General features: G+C 40.0%; 1 protein-coding gene and 1 long non-coding RNA gene across 2 annotated transcripts in view; one reads left to right on the plus strand and one right to left on the minus strand.

Moving 5' to 3' along the window:
• LOC117525998 (histone lysine acetyltransferase CREBBP-like) overlaps nucleotides 1-23,658 on the plus strand; it is a 228,177-nt gene that overhangs the window by 78,919 nt on the left and 125,600 nt on the right. Inside the window, 2 exon segments of the mRNA XM_034187989.1 lie at nucleotides 7,503-7,583; nucleotides 11,904-11,960. Coding sequence (XP_034043880.1) covers nucleotides 7,503-7,583; nucleotides 11,904-11,960 — 138 coding nt within the window.
• LOC117526002 lies at nucleotides 5,646-23,056 on the minus strand. Its single transcript, XR_004565191.1, has 4 exons — nucleotides 23,047-23,056; nucleotides 22,529-22,531; nucleotides 20,447-20,453; nucleotides 5,646-5,767 (listed from the first exon to the last, which is right to left on the minus strand). It is a non-coding gene; the product is annotated as an uncharacterized LOC117526002 (long non-coding RNA).

Raw genomic sequence — 23,658 nt, forward strand, 5'->3', positions numbered from 1 at the left:
TTATCTGCTCAAAAATCATCTTTCTGCCTGTCAGAACTCTGTCCAACATCAACAGACAGCAGACACAGACTTGCACGCCGGCTTATTCAGGACCCCTTATGTTCTTCTCAGCGTTTGAATGGTTCCCCTCACAATGCAGGCACAGCTCTCCGGGCTGCAGAATACCTTGTGTGCTGTGTACAGTTTACCTGGGTGTCAGAATCAATCAGTTCAATCAATTTTATTTATATAGCGCCAAATCACAACAAACAGTTGCCCCAAGGCGCTTTATATTGTAAGGCAAGGCCATACAATAATTACGTAAAAACCCCAACGGTCAAAACGACCCCCTGTGAGCAAGCACTTGGCGACAGTGGGAAGGAAAAACTCCCTTTTAACAGGAATAAACCTCCAGCAGAACCAGGCTCAGGGAGGGGCAGTCTTCTGCTGGGACTAGTTGGGGCAGAGGGAGAGAACCAGGAAAAAGACATGCTGTGGAGGGGAGCAGAGATCAATCACTAATGATTAAATGCAGAGTGGTGCATACAGAGCAAAAAGAGAAAGAAACACTCAGTGCATCATGGGAGCCCCCCAGCAGTCTAAGTCTATAGCAGCATAACTAAGGGATGGTTCAGGGTCACCTGATCCAGCCCTAACTATAAGCTTTAGCAAAAAGGAAAGTTTTAAGCCTAATCTTAAAAGTAGAGAGGGTGTCTGTCTCCCTGATCTGAACTGGGAGCTGGTTCCACAGGAGAGGAGCCTGAAAGCTGAAGGCTCTGCCTCCCATTCTACTACAGTCTGACAGCGAAGCGCTCTATTGGGGTGATATGGTACTATGAGGTCCCTAAGATAAGATGGGACCTGATTATTCAAAACCTTATAAGTAAGAAGAAGAATTTTAAATTCTATTCTAGAATTAACAGGAAGCCAATGAAGAGAGGCCAATATGGGTGAGATATGCTCTCTCCTTCTAGTTCCTGTTAGTACTCTAGCTGCAGCATTTTGAATTAACTGAAGGCTTTTCAGGGAACTTTTAGGACAACCTGATAATAATGAATTACAATAGTCCAGCCTAGAGGAAATAAATGCATGAATTAGTTTTTCAGCATCACTCTGTGACAAGACCTTTCTAATTTTAGAGATATTGCGTAAATGCAAAAAAGCAGTCCTACATATTTGTTTAATATGCGCTTTGAATGACATATCCTGATCAAAAATGACTCCAAAATTTCTCACAGTATTACTAGAGGTCAGGGTAATGCCATCCAGAGTAAGGATCTGGTTAGACACCATGTTTCTAAGATTTGTGGGGCCAAGTACAATAACTTAAGAGTTTAAAAGCAGGAAATTAGAGGTCATCCATGTCTTTATGTCTGTAAGACAATCCTGCAGTTTAGCTAATTGGTGTGTGTCCTCTGGCTTCATGGATAGATAAAGCTGGGTATCATCTGCGTAACAATGAAAATTTAAGCAATGCCGTCTAATAATACTGCCTAAGGGAAGCATGTATATAGTGAATAAAATTGGTCCTAGCACAGAACCTTGTGGAACTCCATAATTAACCTTAGTCTGTGAAGAAGATTCCCCATTTACATGAACAAATTGTAATCTATTAGATAAATATGATTCAAATCACCGCAGCGCAGTGCCTTTAATACCTATGGCATGCTCTAATCTCTGTAATAAAATTTTATGGTCAACAGTATCAAAAGCAGCACTGAGGTCTAACAGAACAAGCACAGAGATGAGTCCACTGTCTGAGGCCATAAGAAGATCATTTGTAACCTTCATTAATGCTGTTTCTGTACTATGATGAATTCTAAAACCTGACTGAAACTCTTCAGATAGACCATTCCTCTGCAGATGATCAGTTAGCTGTTTTACAACTACCCTTTCAAGAATTTTTGAGAGAAAAGGAAGGTTGGAGATTGGCCTATAATTAGCTAAGATAGCTGGGTCAAGTGATGGCTTTTTAAGTAATGGTTTAATTACTGCCACCTTAAAAGCCTGTGGTACATAGCCAACTAATAAAGATAGATTGATCATATTTAAGATCGAAGCATTAAATAATGGTAGGGCTTCCTTGAGCAGCCTGGTAGGAATGGGGTCTAATAGACATGTTGATGGTTTGGATGAAGTAACTAATGAAAATAACTCAGACAGAACAATCTGAGAGAAAGAGTCTAACCAAATACCGGCATCACTGAAAGCAGCCAAAGATAACGATACGTCTTTGGGATGGTTATGAGTAATTTTTTCTCTAATAGTTAAAATTTTATTAGCAAAGAAAGTCATGAAGTCATTACTAGTTAAAGTTAATGGAATACTCGGCTCAATAGAACTCTGATTCTTTGTCAGCCTGGCTACAGTGCTGAAAAGAAACCTGGGGTTGTTCTTATTTTCTTCAGTTAGTGATGAGTAGTAAGATGTCCTAGCTTTACGGAGGGCTTTTTTTATAGAGCAACAGACTCTTTTTCCAGGCTAAGTGAAGATCTTCTAAATTAGTGAGACGCCATTTCCTCTCCAACTTACGGGTTATCTGCTTTAAGCTGCGAGTTTGTGAGTTATACCACGGAGTCAGGCACTTCTGATTTAAAGCTCTCTTTTTCAGAGGAGCTACAGCATCCAAAGTTGTCTTCAGTGAGGATGTAAAACTATTGACGAGATACTCTATCTCACTTACAGAGTTTAGGTAGCTACTCTGCACTGTGTTGGTATATGGCATTAGAGAACATAAAGAAGGAATCATATCCTTAAACCTAGTTACAGCGCTTTCTGAAAGACTTCTAGTGTAATGAAACTTATTCCCCACTGCTGGGTAGTCCATCAGAGTAAATGTAAATGTTATTAAGAAATGATCAGACAGAAGGGAGTTTTCAGGGAATACTGTTAAGTCTTCAGTTTCCATACCATAAGTCAGAACTTGATCTAAGATATGATTAAAGTGGTGGGTGGACTCATTTACATTTTGAGCAAAGCCAGTTAATTCTAATAATAGATTAAATGCAGTGTTGAGGCTGTCATTCTCAGCATCTGTGTGGATGTTAAAATCGCCCACTATAATTATCTTATCTGAGCTAAGCACTAAGTCAGACAAAAGGTCTGAAAATTCACAGAGAAACTCACAGTAACGACCAGGTGGACGATAGATAATAACAAATAAAACTGGTTTTTGGGACTTCCAATTTGGATGGGCAAGACTAAGAGTCAAGCTTTCAAATGAATTAAAGCTCTGTCTGGGTTTTTGATTAATTAATAAGCTGGAATGGAAGATTGCTGCTAACCCTCCGCCTCGGCCCGTGCTACGAGCATTCTGGCAGTTAGTGTGACTCGGGGTAGTTGACTCATTTAAACTAACATATTCATCCTGCTGTAACCAGGTTTCTGTAAGGCAGAATAAATCAATATGTTGATCAATTATTATATCATTTACTAACAGGGACTTAGAAGAGAGAGACCTAATGTTTAATAGACCACATTTAACTGTTTTAGTCTGTGGTGCAGTTGAAGGTGCTATATTATTTTTTCTTTTTGAATTTTTATGCTTAAATAGATTTTTGCTGGTTATTGGTGGTCTGGGAGCAGGCACCGTCTCAACGGGGATGGGGTAATGAGGGGATGGCAGGGGGAGAGAAGCTGCAGAGAGGTGTGTAAGACTACAACTCTGCTTCCTGGTCCCAACCCTGGATAGTCACGGTTTGGAGGATTTAAGAAAATTGGCCAGATTTCTAGAAATGAGAGCTGCTCCATCCAAAGTGGGATGGATGCCGTCTCTCCTAACAAGACCAGGTTTTCCCCAGAAGCTTTGACAATTATCTATGAAGCCCACCTCATTTTTTGGACACCACTCAGCCAGCAATTCAAGGAGAACATGCGGCTAAACATACCACTCCCGGTCCGATTGGGGAGGGGCCCAGAGAAAACTACAGAGTCTGACATTGTTTTTGCAAAGTTACACACCGATTCAATGTTAATTTTAGTGACCTCCGATTGGCGTAACCGGGTGTCATTACTGCCGACGTGAATTACAATCTTACCAAATTTACACTTAGCCTTAGCCAGCAGTTTCAAATTTCCTTCAGTGTCACCTGCTCTGGCCCCCGGAAGACAATTGACTATGGTTTCTGGTGTCGCTAACTTCACATTTCTCAAAACAGAGTCGCCAATAACCAGAGTTTGATCCTCGGCGGGTGTGTCGCCGAGTGGGGAAAAATGGTTAGAAATGTGAATGGGTTGGCGGTGTACACGGGGCTTCTGTTTAGAACTACTCTTCCTCCTCACAGTCACCCAGTCGGCCTGCTTTCCCGGCTGCTCGGGATCTGCCAGAGGGAAACTAACGGCGGCTAAGCTACCTTGGTCCGCACCGACTACAGGGGCCTGGCTAGCTGTAGAATTTTCCACGGTGCGGAGCCGAGTCTCCAATTCGCCCAGCCTGGCCTCCAAAGCTACAAATAAGATACACTTATTACAAGTACCATTACTGCTAAAGGAGGCCGAGGAATAACTAAACATTTCACACCCAGAGCAGAAAAGTGCGGGAGAGACAGGAGATAAATAATTTAGAGGTGATTCAGCAGAGGCAGTGCTTTAGTTAAGGCACGTGAAGATTACACTGTGAAACAAATTGTTATCTAGGTAACTAGATCAATCTAACTGCGCAGATTAAACAGCTAACAGATACAGCAACAACACCGCTGTGCTCCGGAACAGGAAGTGATACAATACCGCAGTGAGAGCCAACCACCAGTAGAGGCAAGCAAGAGAAGGCAAGCAGAACTTGATGTTTAATAGTCTGTTGGTTAAGGAAAAAAATCATGCAGCTTTTGAACAGTTCACCAAAATTTTGTTCCTAGTATATTTTTGTGTGCTTTTTTCGATGACGCACATGATTTGGCCACTCCTTGACCCCTAAACATTTTTTAAAATGGGCACTCAAAATTTCAGGAATTTTCCAAATAATGACTCATATAATTTATGAAATGGACAGTATGTCTTTACAGGCACATTTTCTAATAAGAACATTTTAACAAATCATCTGAAGTGGAGGGGAAAAAAATTATGAAGCTGTACATTGATACCAGGCATTTCTATCTTATTTTGACACCAGTAGAGGATTGACCATCTGGCAAGAAATTCAAGCTTCTCTACATCTGGCAAGAAATATTTTTTTGACAAAAGGTTATCACACATAACTATTTTTGCATGTGTTTTTTAATAACTGTCTGTAATTTATAATTTCTTAACATAATTAGCCAGTCTATTTGTGAAACCTATTTGTGGAGTGAACATCAGTTTCCGATCAAGAGCATTTCTTTCTCGATTACCAGCTTTCTACGATTATGCATAAATGTTTGAAGAATGGTGACATGGTAACAACTTGAAAAAGTTGCTTTTTCACTAAGTGTTGTCATATATTTTTTTCAACTCACTGAAGCAGTCACACCAAAAGGAACATTTTTACACCAGCTTGACCAACATATCTCAAATAGGAAATAAGTAACATAAGCTCCTCCTGAAATGGCAGCAATCTTGAAAATTGTGTTTGTGGGGAATTTTAAAGTCTAAATTTGAGTATTTTATTTAAAAAATCTATTAATAGAAATCCATTTATGCACATGTTATATGACCTATGCAGAAGTTTTGTTTGTTTTTTTTTTTAAATGGAGAAATTAAGGTGGGCATTTGAAAAATGTCATTTTTGGGGGGTCCCAGAGTGCCCGGATCACGTGTGTCATACTTGTATTGGAAAGAGGACCCAAAAATTTCCCAGGAACCAAATTTTGGTGAACTATTAATAATGTACATGTTCTTCTAATCTGTGGGTCCAATTGATTAGACTATAATGTTCTCACTGCTGTAGCCTCACTGAACCAGCACACTGAGAAGATGCTGTTAGTGCACAAACCTAGCGAGGAAGTATGACGTCATATCTGTGTTACTTGGTTTCCCATATAAATGAACAAGATTTGTTGTGTGGGCCGCCAGAAGAGGAGGTACTGCTGGCCCACCACCAGAGGGCGCCCTGCCTGAAGTGCGGGCTTCAGGCACGAGAGGGCGCTGCCGCCTCACAGGAACAGCCGAGGTGACAGCTGTCACTCATCAACTATGACAGCTGTCACCGATCATCTGCACTTCACCCCAGATAAAAGCAGGATGACACCTCCACCACGTCGCCGAGATATCGTTCTTCTAAGGAGGTAATATTCTCAGTCATAAACTAAACTGTATCTTAGTCTGAACTCTTTTTGCAGCCTCTTTCCTGTGGAGCCTTGTCCGCTGATTGGTGGTTTGTGAGAGTGCCGACGTCTTTGCCTGTCACTCTTTCCAGATAAGTGCTGAAACAGGAGCTGCACGAGTGTGTGATTTGAGGTGGCGGTGGAATTCCCACCGTTGTTGTTACTGGGTGTACACACCCACACTTGACTGTCTTTGCTCTTCGCCAGCAGTACCAGATCCGACACGCGGAGACGGTGGCCACCTGGGGGATTCGGGACCTGGCGGCTCCAGTATCCTTCGGGTTCGGTGGCGGAGGAAATCGTGTGGTTCCGGTTCTTCTTTAGACGGACATCTCCTATCGTCGAGCCTGCCCACACGACACCTTTATCCATTGACTTTGTATCATTCTATAATCTGCTGTGTATGGTTGTGGCATTCACAACAGTAAAGTGTTCAAATTTGACTCCTTCTATTGTCCGTTCGTTTGCGCCCCCTGTTGTGGGTCCGTGTCACTACACTTTCACGACAAGATTCATATTCAAACCAAAATCAGTGTTCCTCAGAATTAAATTATATTGGTAATTTAATGAACAGTCGTACTTTGCTCACACCACTGGCTTCCAGTTCATTTTAGAATTGTTTCTAAGATTTTGTTTGTTTTTAAAGCCATTAATGGCTTTGTCTGAAATTTTAACTGCACTGACAGTAGGACATTGTGGTCTTCTGGTCAAGTTTGTTTTGAAGTTGCAAGGACAAAAAACTTTATAAACTTAATGGTGATCTTGCTTTTGCAGTAGCTGGACCTATACTGTGGAATAAGTTACCTCCTGATTTACGCACTATTTCTGACCTAGCGCTTTTTTAATCAAAGCTCAAAACGTATTTATTTAATTCTGTTGTATGTTTGCTTTTATTCTTATGAATTTTTATTCCTTGATTTTACTGTAAAGTACTTGGGACACCTTTTGGCTGCTGTCAATAGCGATATAATTAAATGTTGATTGAAAGGCTTCAACCAAACAGAAAGCCACAATTGTAAAATCTCTACATAAAGTTAAACTAAAGTTTACAGTTAATCTCCTTTTTTCTGTCATTTTTGAATTGCTGCCTTCCACCTTGGTTAACAGAAGCTGTACAAAATGTCTGATCATTACTAGCTTTACCTTTACCTATGTGCAGTAGTGCAGCACAGAACTGCTGCTGCAACAATGGGGCAGTACTGATTTAAAAACACACTTTGCTGACTCTTTGTTGATTGCTTAGATGTCTAGTGTTTAATGTGGCAAATGTTGAATGTGTCTTTCCAGATATCATTTCTGTGAAAAATGCTTCAATGAGATTCAGGGTGAGAGTGTGACATTAGGAGATGACCCTGCACAGCCACAGACGTAAGTTAACTGCTGTTAATGAAACAACTGAAGTGTTCCAGACTTTTTAATTTTCTTTTGCATCACTGTCAAAGCTTCATGGTGAAATGAAGCAGAGAACCTGTGTAAGGGAAAACAAAATTGGACTAATCCCAGCTGAATTTTCTATGTGATTCTGGAAAACTACTGAAAATTTCACATCTTGTTAAGAAAACTCCCTTGCACATGATGATCAAACAGACAAACGTAGCACAGTGTGCACTCTCTCCAAATCACCAATCACAGAAGCCTACAGTTGTGTTCAAAATAAGGGCAGTGTGTTTAAAAAAGTGAGTAAAACTCAAAATCCTAATAATGGCTTTTATTTCCATACACGTAAATGCGTTTGGTACACTGCACATTCTATTACAAATGAAAACATGAGAAAAAATGTGTTCTTTAACTAAAGTGAAACAAGGGGAATATTAGACTGTTAAAACATAGTCTCTGCATTTTTTCTTTACAAAGTCTAACATTTACTGTAAAACTGAAAAATGCTTGACAATTTAGCATTACTGTGGATCACTGAACTAATATTTCACTCATTCCCAAGTTTTCTATTGGCTAAGATCTTGGGATTGGGCTGGTCACTCTATAATGCTGTTCTTTTGGTCTGGAAACCAAGATGCCTACTCACTTGCTGGTGTATTTGAGGTCGTTTTGTTGAAACACCCATTTTGAGGGCAGTTCCTCTTCAGTATAAGGAAACATGGCCATTCAGGTATTTTGATAAATGCAATATGTGATAAATATGGCCAAAACCACAGGTATGAGAAGCGTTCCCTATCATGATGCTTTCTCCACCATGCAGACCCTAGACCCAGAAAGACCCATCTTGCTTCATCACTCCACAAAATGTTGGGCCATTTCTCTTTAGGCCAGTCAGTGTGTTCTTTGGCTATCTCTAACCTCTTCAGCATCTCATTTCTTCAACAATGGGACTTTGTGAGGGCTTCTTGCCCATGGCTTGCTTTCACATAGGCGTCTTCTGATTGTTGCAGTACTCACAGGTAACTTTAAATCATCTTTAATCACCCTGGAGCTGATTTTTGGCTGAGTCTTTGCCATTCTGCGGATTCTTGAATCCACTTGAATGGCAGTTTTCCCTTTTCTTCCACATCTTTTTGGTTGCCATTTTAAGTACGCTGTTTTTCTGAACAATATCTGGAACAACTCATTTTACTCAGATTTTCAGAGAGGACTATACTACAACCCCAATTCCATTGAAGTTGGGACGTTGTGTAAAATGTAAATAAAAACAGAATACAATGATTTGCAAATCCTCTACAACCTATTGTTGTAGAGTACAGTTGAATACACCACAAAGACAAGATATTTAATGTTCAAACTGATAAACTTTATTTTTTTTGTGCAAATATTTGCTCATTCTGAAATGGATGCCTGTAACACTTTTCAAAAAAGCTGGGACAGTGGTATGCTTACGACTGTGTTACATCATCTTTCCTTCAACACTCAGTAAGCCTTTGGGAACTGAGGACAGTAATTGTGAGTGTCATGAGGTATGGGTATAAAAGGAGCATCACCAAAAGGCTCAGCCATTCACAAGCAAAGATGGGGCGAGGATCATCACTTAGTGAACAACTGCGTGAAAAAATAGTCCAACAGTTTAAGAACAATGTTTATCAGTGCTTAATTGCAAGGAATTTAGGGATTCCATCATCTACAGTCCATAATATAATCAGAAGATTCAGAGGAATCTGGAGAACTTTCTACACATAAGCAGCATGGCTGAAAACAAACACTGAATACGCATGACCTTCGATCTCTCAGGCAGCACTGCATTAAAACTGACATCATTGTGTAAAGGATCTTACCTCATGGGCTTAGGAAACACTTCTGAAAACCATTGTCAGTTAACAGTTTGACGCTACATTTACAAATACAAGTTAAAACATCTACCATGCAAAGTGAAAGCCATACATCAAACATCCAGAACCGCCGCCGCCTTCTCTGGGCCTAAGCTCATTTGAAATGGACAACACAAAGTGGAAAAGTGTGCTGTAGTCTGATGAGTCCACATTTCAATTGCTTTAGGAAGTCATGGACGTCGTTTTCTCCAGACATGTTACCAGCGCAAAGTGCAAAGCCAGCATCTGTGATGGTATGGAGGTGTGTTAGTGCCCATGGCATGGGCAACTTACGAGGTCTGTCCAAAAGTATCAGACCTTTTATTTTTTTTCAAAAACCATATGGATTTGAATCGTGTGCTTGCATGAGCCCAACCTTGACCTTCATGCGCATGCGTGATTTTTTTCACGCCTGTCGGTTGCATCATCGCCTGTGAGCAGGCTTTCTGTGAGCACTGGTCCACCCCCTCGTTGAATTTTCATTGCGAGGTGGAACCATTTGGAGCTTGTTGCATCAATTTTCAGGAAACTCTGAGAGACAGCCAGGTGGAAACCATTCGGAAGATTCAGACGGCTTTCAGTGACTATAGTATGGGCATCACACAGATTAAGGAGTGTTACAACCGGTTTAAAGATGGCGGAGGGTGCGCCGCGCTCCGAGCGGCCATCAACAGGCTGAAACGACCAGATCATTTCCAAAGTGAACGCTGTGTTGATCCAGGACGTCGTCTGACTACCAGAGAAATTGCAGAAGAGGTGGACATCAGCACTTTTTCGGCACATTCCACTGTTACAGGAGATTTTGTAATGAAAGACGTGCAGAAGTTGGAAGTCTCACAGGACATGTTGTGACATGTCCAGCTCTTACACATTCCTCGGATACTCACTCGACTGAAAAGCCACCGAAAGCCGTCTGAATCTTCCGAATGGTTTCCACCTGGCTGTCTCTCACAGTTTCTGGAAAAATTTGATTCGGCGCTTCTCCAATTGTTCAGACATTTTCCTCGCAATGAAAATCCAACGAGGGGGAGGACCAGTGCTCACTCAAAGCCTACTCACAGGCGAATGACGCAACCGACAGGCATGAAAAACTTGCGCATGCGCACGAAGGTTCAAGGTTGGCTCATGCAAGCACACGTGATTCAAATCCATAAGGTTTTTGAAAAAATTAAAAGGTCTGATACTTTTTGGACAGACCTCGTACACATCTGTGATGGCACCATCAATGCTGAAAGGTACATCCGGGTTTTGGAGCAACACATGCTGCCATCCAAGCAACGTCTTTTTCAGGGACGTCCCTGCTTATTTCAGCAAGACAGCGCCATGCCACATTCTGCACATGTTAGAACAGCATGGCTTTGTAGTAAAAGAGTGCGGGTACTAGACTGTCATGTCTGCAGTGCAGACTTGTTGCCCATTGAAAATGTGTGGCACATTAAGAAGCGCAAAATACGACAACAGAGACCCTGGACTGTTGAACAACCAAAGTCATACATCAAGCAAGAATGGGAAAGAATCTCACCTACAAAGCTTCAACAATTAGTGTCCTCAGTTCCCAAACGCTTATTGAGTGTTGTTACAAGGAAAGGTGATGTAACAGTGGTAAACATACCACTGTCCCAGCTTTTTGAAATGTGTTGCAGGCATCCATTTCAAAATGAGCAAATATTTGCACAAAAACAATGAGGTTTATCAGTTTGAACATTAAATATCTTGTGTTTGAGTAGGTTGAAGAGGATTTGCAAATCATTGTATTCTGTTTTTATTTACATTTTAGACAACATCCCAACTTCATTGGAATTGGGGTTGTACAACCGGCATGTGCAACATTTACTGCCTTCGTCCTTGAATAAGGGCCACTTGTAAGGGTGTAATAAGGGTCACAAAGAAAAATAGACACTTTTTTTTGGAACAGCCTAGCATTCCTTTTTCTTCACTTATTGTAAAGGAATAATAACAAATTTGATACATATTTGTTAATGTTTTTATTTGGAATAGAATGTGCAGTGTTCCCAATGCATTTGCGTGTATGGAAAAGCTTATTTTGAGGATTTTGAGCTTTACTCACTTTTTTAAACATACTGCTGTTATTTTGAACACAATTGTATATCTCCTTCAGAGTTGCAATAAATGTTGTGGTGGCTTGTGTTACTGCTCGGACAGTCATACCGATTTTGAGAAGTCCCTACTCAACATAGATTTACCATACACCACCACGATCTTTGTTACTAAATTATGTAAGTGAAGTTCAAGACACATTGAGTGACTTGGAAATGTTCATGTATCCATGCCCATGACATGTGTAAAGAAAAGTGACTCTGAAAATGGTGATTTGCAGTAATTTTATGAACGGGTACAAATAATTGTCACCCAGACATTTTATGTCTGTATTTTTAATTCGCCCTTCTTCCCCCCATTTTTCCCTGTCACTCAGAATGATATTAAAAGACCAGTTTGAAAGGAAGAAGAATGATGTATTAGACCCTGAACCGTAAGTAAACAGACACACACCCACACTGTAATGATGAAAGGCCACTGCTGATGAAGGGCATGTTTGTTTTGTTTTTGTGTTTTTTTAATCTCTATTCAAGAAAACAACTTTGTTGAATGGAGGACCATTAACTTGAATGTAGTTTTGTGTTGCTTGCTGCTTTAGCAGTTCAGCTTTCAGCATTCATACAAAATGATGGAAGCCACCACCAGTAAAACCTGTAAAAGCCATGGGGAGCCATGTATCTTTGCACACATCTCTACACTTGTGCAGTCTGTTTGTGTACAGTCTAGCGTTGCATACAAAAGCTTACATGCACCTTTGTGAAAATATATCAAACTCTTGTTTTCCTCCAATGCACTGCATTACATCAAACAATAGGTGTTAAGTGAGAATCTATATGATAATAGCCAAGTGGCCTCTGCGTGCGAGTATATGTGTGTATGGCTTTGATCACAGAGAAACTGGGGAGAGCTGATATTTGCTGTTTGAGATGCTTGTGTATTTTTGGGTCAAGGATGAATGCTGCAAAAAGGTAAAGTTGATAAGACTGTTTTTGGAGAAATTGGTGATATTAGCTAACAACAGTGAACACTGGACATTGTGCTGCAATGCACCATGGGAGTTGAGTTTGGGGGTTTTAATTGTTATTGTGGTTCATGTTTGTTTAACAGTGTTGCTAGTGTTCTTGATTTATTGTGTTTTTGTACTTCAATTGGTTTAGTCAGTTTAGTTAAGTGTCATGTTGCTGTTACCATGTGACAACTGTAATGCATTTGATGTCTTCTCCCGCAGTCTCTGTTTGAGGGACTGTAAAAATGGAAGCACCTGTTTGCGGCAGAATGCAGAAAATACGAAAAGCTCTGCCTGCCTGCATGTGTGCAGGCAGGGGAGAGCTGACATTTGATGCTTGGTATGTTTATGTATTTTGGATCAAGGATGAATGCAGCCAAAACGGAATGTTGATAGGACTAATATGTTTGGAGAAACTATGGTTATTAGCTAACAAGACTGAACATTGGACAGTGATGATTACATTCTGAACTCGCACACCATTCCAGCAGGAGGCAGTAAATCATCTATATATTAAAAGTGTGCCTGTGTGATTTTACTTCATAAGTTCATTGTAAGAACATTATATAATTGCAAATACATTCCAAATACATGGATGCACAAGAAAGTGAAAACACTTATTTCCATTGTGGTCCATTTAAAAAAAAAAAAAGACAAAATAGAAGCAATATTAAAATAAAATAATAATGATAATAGTGTGTATATCATAACAAGAACCTAAACAATTCATAAATGCATTAAGAAAGTAAATTAACATTTTAAAAATTCCATAATTAACAGGAAATAAAAGGGTTGAATTCTTCAGGGCTGTGAAAACACTGTGGATCCGCGGAATTCCGTGGATTTTGTCATGGGGGTCGTGTTAGTGTTGTACTCCATAATTGTGATCGTCACCAAGTTTGTAAAATGCCTATTGCAAAGCATTATTTTTGTTACGACGTTGTTCAAGTTTTATAAATCCTTGGGCACTGATCTATATAACAGATAAAGATATGTGACTTTTTTATTAATGTAGACTTTCTTTCATTGGAAAAAAGATAGTGTGGCTTTGAATGGATTTACAGCAATTCACCCAAGAATGTGAATTTTTTACTCTAAGGTATGTTATTGATATTTTGCCATGGTTTTCAAAATATTCGACAAGCTTTAGCTGTGGTTTTTGAAATGCTTTAACACTCTTTTCAGTCTTCATAAATATCATGTATTTTAAAAGGTAGATGGTCAACAGCTTATGATTTGCAGTGATGCTTATTCTCCGTCATTGGACGGTTTTCCGTCTTTTTGTAAATTCTTAGCGTCTAAAAGAAATGTAGGGCTGTGAAAAATCTGTGGATCCGTGAAATTCCGCGGATTTCATCATGGGGGGGAGGTGTTAGTGTTTTACTCTGTAATCATGATTGTCACTGAGTTTTTAAAATGTCTATAAATGTCAAAGTGTTCTTTTTTAACAACATCGTGCAAGTTTTATAAGGCCGCGGCAGTCCGCGAACACTGATAAAAATCAGTGTCCTCGGAGAAAATAAGCCTGGCTGTTGCGACAGTTATCGTAAAGTGAGACTGGTTGGTTGCTGCGGTGACGCTGTGTGTCTCCTGCACGAAGCTTTAGCTAAAGGTAGCATGTGGACATTGCAAACCTTTAGAGCGCTAAAGTTTTTAAAAGAAGACTTGTGCAGCATGTCTCTGTCCTGGACCGATGTCGGACAGAGAGAAGATGGCGAGAAAGATTGTTTGAAAAAGTCTGATAGGACAAGAATTGTCGCTAGGCAAAACATGATCTCAGCAAAACAGTCTGCCCTCTCACTGAGCCAAAGGTCGATCTTCCCTTGTGAGGAGTTTAATGATTACTTAAACAGTTCACTGAATAGATATGTATCAATCAGGTCAGTGTAGTGAATATAACTACTTTAGCAATTCAGTGATTAACAAAGAGAGTAATATTAAAATGAAACACGTATATAAATGTAAATATGTAGAATGAGATCAAAGACAGCAATATCAAAGTAAAGAACATTAATCATTGATAATATATTGAAAATTCCTGACAGGCTGTTTATGTCAGTGTTACACATTATACATAAAAACAGAAACAGGCTCACAGTTGATAACACAGAGAAGCTTCTTTTCATCAAAAAGAATCTGGCCCTCACATTTAAAAAAAAAAAAGGCTTAGTCCTCACAGACATCAATAAAGTTAGTGATGGACAGTTTCAATTCAGTTATTGGTGTTCTATTTTTTATAGTGCTGAAGTCCACAGGTTACATTTCAGTGAGATGTCTGGCTGTGTCATGTTTAAGAAACACATGGTTAATGTTAAGGACAATTTGTTGTAGTCAAAAAGTGATGTTACATGATTTAAGTGAAATGTTTGCAAATTAAAACAAAGCTAATGATATTGGTGACAGTCAAAAAGTAAGGAACAACTGATGAATAAAACATTTTCAGAGTCATCATAAAACTGTAATGTATCATTACATATTGTATCAGTACTTGGTATTGACGATTACTCAAATGTACAGTGAGGAAATAAGTATTTGAACACCCTGCGGTTTTGCAAGTTCTCCCACTTAGAAATCATGGAGAGGTCTGAAATGTTCATCTTAGGTGCATGTCCACTGTAAGAGACATAATCAAAAAAAAAAAAAAATCTGGAAATCACAATGTATGATTTTTTTTAAATAATTTATTGTATGTTACTGCTGCAAATAAGTATTTGAACACCAGTGAAAATCAGTGTTAATATTTGGTACAGTAGTCTTTGTTTGCAATTACAGAGGTCAACGTTTCCTGTAGTTTTTCACCAGGTTTGCACACACTGCAGCAGGGATTTTGGTCCACTCCTCCATACAGTTCTTCTCTAGATCTTTCAGGTTTGGAGTTTCAGCTCCCTCCAATACTTTCTACTGAGTTCAGGTCTGGAGACTGGCCAGGCCACTCCAGGACCTTAAAATGCTTCTTACGAGCCCCTCCTTAGTTGCCCTGGTTGTGTGTTTGGAGTCATTGTCATGCTGGAACCCAGCCATGACCCATCTTCAATGCTCTTACTGAGGGAAGGAGGTTGTTTGCCAAAATCTTGCAATACATGACCCCATTCATCTTCCCTTCAATATGGTGCAGTTGTCCTGTCCCCTTTGCAGAAGAGCCCCCCAGAGTATGATGTTTCCACCCCCATGCTTCACGGTTGGAATGGTTTTCTTGGGGTTGTTCTCATCCCCTAAGCATGGTAAGTGGAGTTGATTCCAAAAGCTCTATTCTGGTCCATCTGACCACATGACACCCTTTGTTCTCTCATGCCTCCTCTGGATCATCCAGATGGTCACTGGTGAACTTCAAACGGGCCTGGACATGTGCTGGCTTGAGCAGGGGGACCTTGCTGCCCTGCAGGATTTTAAACCATGACAGCATCATGTGTTACTAATGTAATCTTTGTGACTGTGGTCCCAGCTCTCTTCAGATCATTGACCAGGTCCTCCTGTGTAGTTCTGAGCTTTCTCAGAATCATCCTTACCCCACAAAGTGAGATCTTGCATGGAATCCCAGATCAAGGGACATTGACAGTCATCTTGTGTTTCTTCCAGTTTCTAATAAATAATCATAACAGTTGTTGTCTTCTACCAAGCTTGTTGTCCTGTAGTCCATCCCAGCCTTGTGCAGGTCTACAGTTTTGTCCCTGGTGTCCTTGGACAGCTTTTTGGTCTTGGCTATGGTGAACAGGTTGGAGTGTGATTGATTGTGTGAACAGGTGTCTTTTATACGGGTAACAAGTTCAAACAGGTGCAGTTAATACAGGTAAAGAGTGCAGAATAAGAGGGCTTCTTAAAGAAAAATTAACGGTGTGTGTGAGCCAGAATTCTTGCTGGTTAGTAGGTGTTCAAATACTTATTTGCAGCAGTAACATACAAATAAATTATTTTAAAAATTCATACATTATGATCTACGGATTTTTTTTTTTTCGATTATGTCTCACAGTGGACATGCACCTAAGATGAAAATTTCAGACCACTTAATGATTTCTAAGTGGGAGAACTTCCAAAACCGCAGGGTGTTCAAATACTTATTTTCCTCACTGTATGTACTTGTACTCTGTCTGGAGAAACGTGGTATCGGTGCATTCCTGCTATTTTATCACTCGTCCTGTAGATAGATAATGACTAGCTAAATTTCTCACTGATTCAGCATTCTTATTTTGAAGCCGACTCACCATCAGCCCATGTCCATCAGGTAATCCAGGAGGGTATGGAGGGCTGGACAGTATGCAAGAGTACACCCCAAAGAGAAGTCGTAAATGGCTTGACAGATGAACATTCTCTCCTATAGCCAGTTTAGACTCTCTAGGTCAGTGCTCTTCAAACTCATTCCAGAATTGGCTGAGAGGGTGCAGGTTTTTTGTTGCAGCCACCCGACTCTACCAGGTGATTTCACTGATTAACATCACTTTGAGCAGAAGGAATCAATTAATCAGTGATATCACCTGGTGGAGTGGGTGGTTGCAAAGAAAACCTGCACCCTCTCAGCCCTTTCAGGAATGAGTTGAAGACTGCTGCGATAGGTAGTTTATTTGCAATGTCTTTACTGTGGAACAAAACCAGAGTGTCTGGAGAAGATCCACATAGTATTTGGGACAGTGTGCAAACTGCATGCAGAATGGTCCAGACTGGACACAAACCCAGAACCTTGCTGTGAGGCAACAGTGCTAAACATTTCCAGTATTCACACAGAGCATTGTCTCATGTAACATGGTTGAGAATTAATTGCTGCAATGCAGTTACTGAGAAATAACATATTTACACAGCATTGGAGTGAATACTGTGTAATATGTCACAGTTTGCCACAAAAAAATCTCATTGCACTGCTGAGCAAAACAAGAAGACATTCAGAATATGTGGCAACTGTATAATGTCATTGTCTTGTCAGAAGTGTTGTCAAGTGGAGTGACACCGTGTTGGTCTGTTTGCATTGTAAATGCATTTTAGCTGCATTTAACCTGCGTTTTCATCATTGTGTTTATAGTTTTTAAGCCTGAAGAGTTACGACAGGCTCTCATGCCAACATTGGAGTCTCTATACAGGCAGGACCCCGAATCACTGCCTTTCAGACAGCCTGTAGATCCCATGCGTCTCGGCATACCAGTAAGTACCTCCCGTACACTGGTCAGTTAAATAGATTTGAGCAGAAAATCCATGCTTGGTTGTGTGAAATGTGTATATTTTGCATTTATGCCAGTACTTAAATGAGAAAAAGTTACATGGCACCTTATTCAGACTCAGAAACGGAATACTTTATTGATCCCAGGAGAAACTGCATTTGTTCCATGTGCTCAGTACAAAATGGCAAGTAGAAGAAAAGATAGAATACAAAATAGATTTTAAATACACAGTAGTACACAACCGTTTTAAATACACAAACGTACAAGTATACAGTATAACACAACATGTACAATATAAACAGATGTAGAAATAAAAAATCCATCCAGTCCTGTAAGATCAGGGTGCCTGACTTCAGAGGAGTTGCACAGTTTGATGGCCACAGGTAGGAATGATTTCCTGTGATGTTTTATGGTACATTTGGGTGGAATAAGTCTGTACTGAAAGTCCTCCTGCGTCCACCAGGATACCATGTTAAGGGGTGGAGCTATTGTCTATTACCGTATATATCTTGGACAGCATCTTCCTGTCCAAACACAGTAGACAAAGTGTCCAGCTCCACCCAACATGTCACTGGCCTTCCTGATCAGTTTGAGTCTAGTTGGCAGTCACTGCACTCAGGTCCTGCTGCACAAGGACACAACAGCAACATGATAGCACTGGTCACGCACAGACTGCGTAAAAACAGCTTCAACATGGCTTGGCAGACACCAGAGCCTCCTCAGGAAATAGAGGTGGCGTGTGACCCTTCTTGTAGACGTGCTGCCAGTGCTCTGTTTTGGCTGCTATAGTCATGAAGTTATGATTTCATAGTTGCTTTTAATAATGAAAGGTAATTTATTTATAAAAACAGTATTCAGTGCATCCAGAAAGTATTCAAGCGATTCACTTGTCCCATTTATATTATGTTACATACGCCTTATTCCAAAATGGGGGGAAACATTTTTTTCCTCAAAATTCTACACACAAAACACCATCATAATGATGTTTTTTTTTCTTTTTTAAAGATTTTTGCAAATTTATTAAAAACAAAACATAAGAACTCACATGTACAAGTATTCACAACAGCCTTTGGCCATGAAGCTCAAAATTGAGCTCAGGTGCATCCTGTTTCCTTTGATCATCTGTGAGATGTTTCTTAAGCTTAATTGAAGTCCACCTGGGGTAAAGTCAGTTGATTTTAGATGATCTGGAAAGGCACACACCTGTCTACATATAATTTCCCATAGTTGACAGTGCACGTCAGAGCACAAACTGAGGATGAAGTGAAAAGAATTGTCTGAAGATCTCTGACACAAGATTATCTCGAGGCACAAATATGGGGAAGGGTACAGAAACATTTCTGCTGCTTGAAGGTCCCAGTGAGTACAGTGGCCTCAATCATTCGTAAGAGGTTGGGAACCACCAGGACTCTTCCTAGAGCTGGACACCGGTCTAAACTGAGTGATCAGGGGAGAAAGGCCTGAGTCAGGGAGGTCACCAAGAACCTGGTGATCACTTTGTCAGAGCTTCGGGATTCCTTTGTGGCGAGAGGAGAACCTTCCAGAAGTACAACCATCTCTGCAGCAATCCACCAATCAGGCCTGTATGGCAGAGTGGCCAGACGGAAGCCACTCCTTAGTAAAAGGCACATGGCAGCTCACCTGGAGTTTGCCAAAAGACACCTGAAGGACTCTCAGACCATGAGAAACACAATTTTCTGGTCTGATGAGACAAAGTTGAATTCTTTGGCATGCCAGGCATCATGTTTGGATGAAATGAGACACCATCCCTACAGTGAAGTATTGTGGCAGAATCATGCTGTGGGGATGTATTTCAGCAGCAGGAACTGGGAGACTAGTCAGGTTTGACGAAAAGATAAATGTTGCAATGTACAGAGACATCCTGGATGAAAACCTGCTCCAGAGTGCTCATGACCTCAGACTGGGGGGGGGGGGGGGGGCAGTGGTTCATCTTTCAGCAGAACAATGACCCTAAGCACACAACCAAGATAATAAAGGAGTGGCTTCAGGATAACTGTGAATGTCTGAGTGGCCCAGCCAGAGCCTAAACCTGAAACTTATTGAACATCTCATGAGAGATTTGAAAATGGCTGTGCAAAGACTTGTCTGTAACTGCTGCAAAAGCTGCATCAACAGCTTTTAGTTTTTTTTGTTGTGTTTTTTATAAATTTGCAAAAATTTAAGAAAAAAACTAACTTTATTTTCATCTTGTCATTTTGGGGATAATTTTTCCTTTACGGAATAAGGTTGTAACATAAAATGTGGAAAAAGTGGAGCACTTGTGAATACTTTCCACATTTACTGTAAATCTCAAATTATCAATTAACATGGAAATTATACCTTTACAAATGGGGGATTGGTAGACTGTTTGATACTCTTCTGTCACAGTCATGTTGAGAAGAACTGAAGTTAAATTTTAACTATTCTAGAGGATTGAAGGCTTCTTTTTGAGCAGAAGTGTATGTTCCCTGATCTTGCATACTGAAGCCTTCACTCTTTTTGTGTTTCCAGGACTATTTTGACATTGTTAAGAACCCAGTAGATCTGTCTACAATAAAGCGCAAGCTGGACACAGGTCAATATCAGGAACCATGGCAGTACGTTGATGATGTCTGGCTCATGTTCAACAATGCCTGGCTGTACAACCGCAAACTTCACGTGTCTACAAGTACTGCTCCAAACTGGCGGAGGTGTTTGAATCAGAGATTGACCCTGTCATGCAGGCTCTGGGCTACTGCTGTGGGAGGAAGGTGAGAAAGAGAATGAAACATTTTGTCTCAATGAGAGTTTGAAAAATTACAGTGTGATTTAGATAAATGAAGTAAAAGTAGCAGTCATCACAATAACAAATTATTTCAGCACATTTATTCCATGTTTCTCACCTTTCAAACATAAATAAATGTTTACAACCCCTGGCAAAAATTATGGAATCACCAGCCTCGGAGGATGTTCATTCACTTGTTTAATTTTGTAGAAAAAAGCAGATCACAGACATGACACAAAACTAAAGTCATTTCAAATGGCAACTTTCTGGCTTTAAGAAACACTATAAGAAATCAGGGGAAAAAAAATTGTGGCAGTTAGTAACGGTTACTTTTTTAGATCAAGCAGAGGGAAAAAAAAATATGGACTCACTCAATTCTGAGGAAAAAATTATGGAATCATGAAAAACAAAGAACGCTCCAACACATCACTAGTATTTTGTTGCACCACCTCTGGCTTTTATAACAGCTTGCAGTCTCTGAGGCATGGACCTAATGAGTGACAAACAGTAGTCTTCATCAATCTGGCTCCAACTTTCTCTGATTGCTGTTGCCAGATCAGCTTTGCAGGTTGGAGCCTTGTCATGGACCATTTTCTTCAACTTCCACCAAAGATTTTCAATTGGATTAAGATCCGAACTATTTGCAGGCCATGACATTGACCCTATGTGTCTTTTTGCAAGGAATGTTTTCACAGTTTTTGCTCTATGGCAAGATGCATTATCATCTTGAAAAATGATTTCATCATCCCAAAACATCCTTTCAATTGATGGGATAAGAAAAGTGTCCAAAATATCAACGTAAACTTGTGCATTTATTGATGATGTAATGACAGCCATCTCCCCAGTGCCTTTACCTGACATGCAGCCCCATATCATCAATGACTGTGGAAATTTACATGTTCTCTTCGGGCAGTCATCTTTATAAATCTCATTGGAATGGCACCAAACAAAAGTTCCAGCATCATCACCTTGCCCAATGCAGATTCGAGATTCATCACTGAATATGACTTTCATCCCATCATCCACAGTCCACGATTGCTTTCCTTAGCCCATTGTAACCTTGTTTTTTTCTGTTTAGGTGTTAATGATGGCTTTCGTTTAGCTTTCTGTATGTAAATCCCATTTCCTTTAGGCGGTTTCTTACACTTGGGTCACAGGTGTTGACTCCAGTTTCCTCCCATTCGTTCCTCATTTGTTTTGTTGTGCATTTTTGATTTTTGAGACATATTGCTTTACGTTTTCTGTCTTGACGCTTTGATGTCTTCCTTGGTCTACCAGTATGTTTGCCTTTAACAACCTTCCCATGTTGTTTGTATTTGGTCCAGAGTTTAGACACAGCTAACTGTGAACAACCAACATCTTTTGCAACATTGCGTGATGATTTACCCTCTTTTAAGAGTTTGATAATCCTCTCCTTTGTTTCAATTGACATCTCTCGTGTTGGAGCCATGATTCATGTCAGTCCACTTGGTGCAACAGCTCTCGAAGGTGTGTGATCACTCCTTTTTAGATGCAGACTAACGAGCAGATCTGATTTGATGCAGGTGTTAGTTTTGGGGATGAAAATTTACAGGGTGATTCCATAATTTATTCCTCAGAATTGAGTGAGTCCATATTTTTTTCCCTCTGCTTGGTCTAAAAAAGGAACCGTTACTGACTGCCACAATTTTTTTTTCTTGATTTCTTATAGTGTTTCTTAAAGCCAGAAAGCGGCCATTTGAAATTTATTTTTGTGTCATGTCTGTGATCTGCTTTTTTTCTACAAAATTAAACAACTGAATGAACATCCTCCGAGGCCGGTGATTTCATAATTATTGCCAGGGGTTGTATAACAAAGGTAAAGGTTTGAGTCTTCAGGAATTTGTTGGGACTCTTTCTGACCTCTGTCATCTCACTTTGTCTGCAGTATGAGTTTTCTCCTCAAACGCTATGTTGCTATGGCAAACAGTTATGCACCATCCCTACTGGGGGCACGTACTACAGTTACCAGAACAGGTACGTATGTGTGTCAGTCTGCTTGTCAGTGAGAAGCTTTTCAGGTGTAGGTGACCGTTAATGTTGCTGTTTTTCAATAAATAACACGACACTAGCTGGATCATCTGTGTCACTGAACTGATGAATTCATATAGCATACGTTTGCATGCTGAGTTGAATATCAAATGGGAGATAATTGCTGCAGTGTTAAGTTTATGACATCTCCAGGAACCTGGCTTCTCTCACTTTAGTTCTTGAACTGTTCGTAGGGTAAATCCATCAACTCCTACACCAGCTGATGGATTTAACTGAAAATTCACACAATGGTAGCTCACTGTATAAAGATGGCATCAAGGAAAATAATTCCATTCTCACTTCAAGTGGCCATAATTGCACTTATGTTGTTTTAAATACATCAGTACAAGGTTGCTTACCTACATACGTACAGAGGTTGACCAGTTTTTATTTAATCACAAAGATTTGCTACTACTGCTGCGTAACACATGCAAACAATTAGTATATCAGAGGGAGGTGGTTGCAGGTTCCAGACCGAACCATTCCAAAGAGCAAATACAGGTGCATCTCAAAAATTTGATTATTATGAATAAGTTAAATATTTTTTGTAAGATACTTCATAAAATTAAAATTTTATGTATTCCAGACTCATTACATATAAACTAAATGTTTGTTTTTTTGTTTTTTTAAGGGGCTTTGGGGGGGTGGTTGGTCATTTTAATTTTCATAATTATGGCCTACAGCTCTAAAAACAGAAAATGTGAATCTCAAAATATTACAGTATTTAATTTCAAGTCACTGTTTATGCTCCCTAAATTCCATGAATCTCTTTGTCTCGTTCAGTACACAAAACCACAATTATTGGGAAGATGGCTGACTTGACTGGACTGCATTTATATAGCTCTTTTCCATTTATAGCAGAAGCTCAAAGCACTTCACAGTAATGGCTTGCATTCACACACTCACACGCCGATGTCAGGGTGCTGCCATGCAAGGCTCTCACTACAGTTGTCCAGAAGATGTTCACGTACATCCACAAGCAGGGTAAGCCACAGATGTTATTGCTGAAAGGTTGGCTGTCTTCAGAGTGCTGTGTTAAAGTATTCATGGAAAGAGATGACTGGAAAGGAAAAGTGTGATAGGAAAAGATTCACAAGCAACAAGGGTGGCAGCAGCCTTGAGAATATTGTGAAACAAAGCCAATTCAAGAACTTGGAGTGAACTTCAC

The sequence above is a fragment of the Thalassophryne amazonica genome, chromosome 15 (genome assembly GCF_902500255.1).
Source record: "Thalassophryne amazonica chromosome 15, fThaAma1.1, whole genome shotgun sequence".
NCBI classification, from domain to species: domain Eukaryota; kingdom Metazoa; phylum Chordata; class Actinopteri; order Batrachoidiformes; family Batrachoididae; genus Thalassophryne; species Thalassophryne amazonica.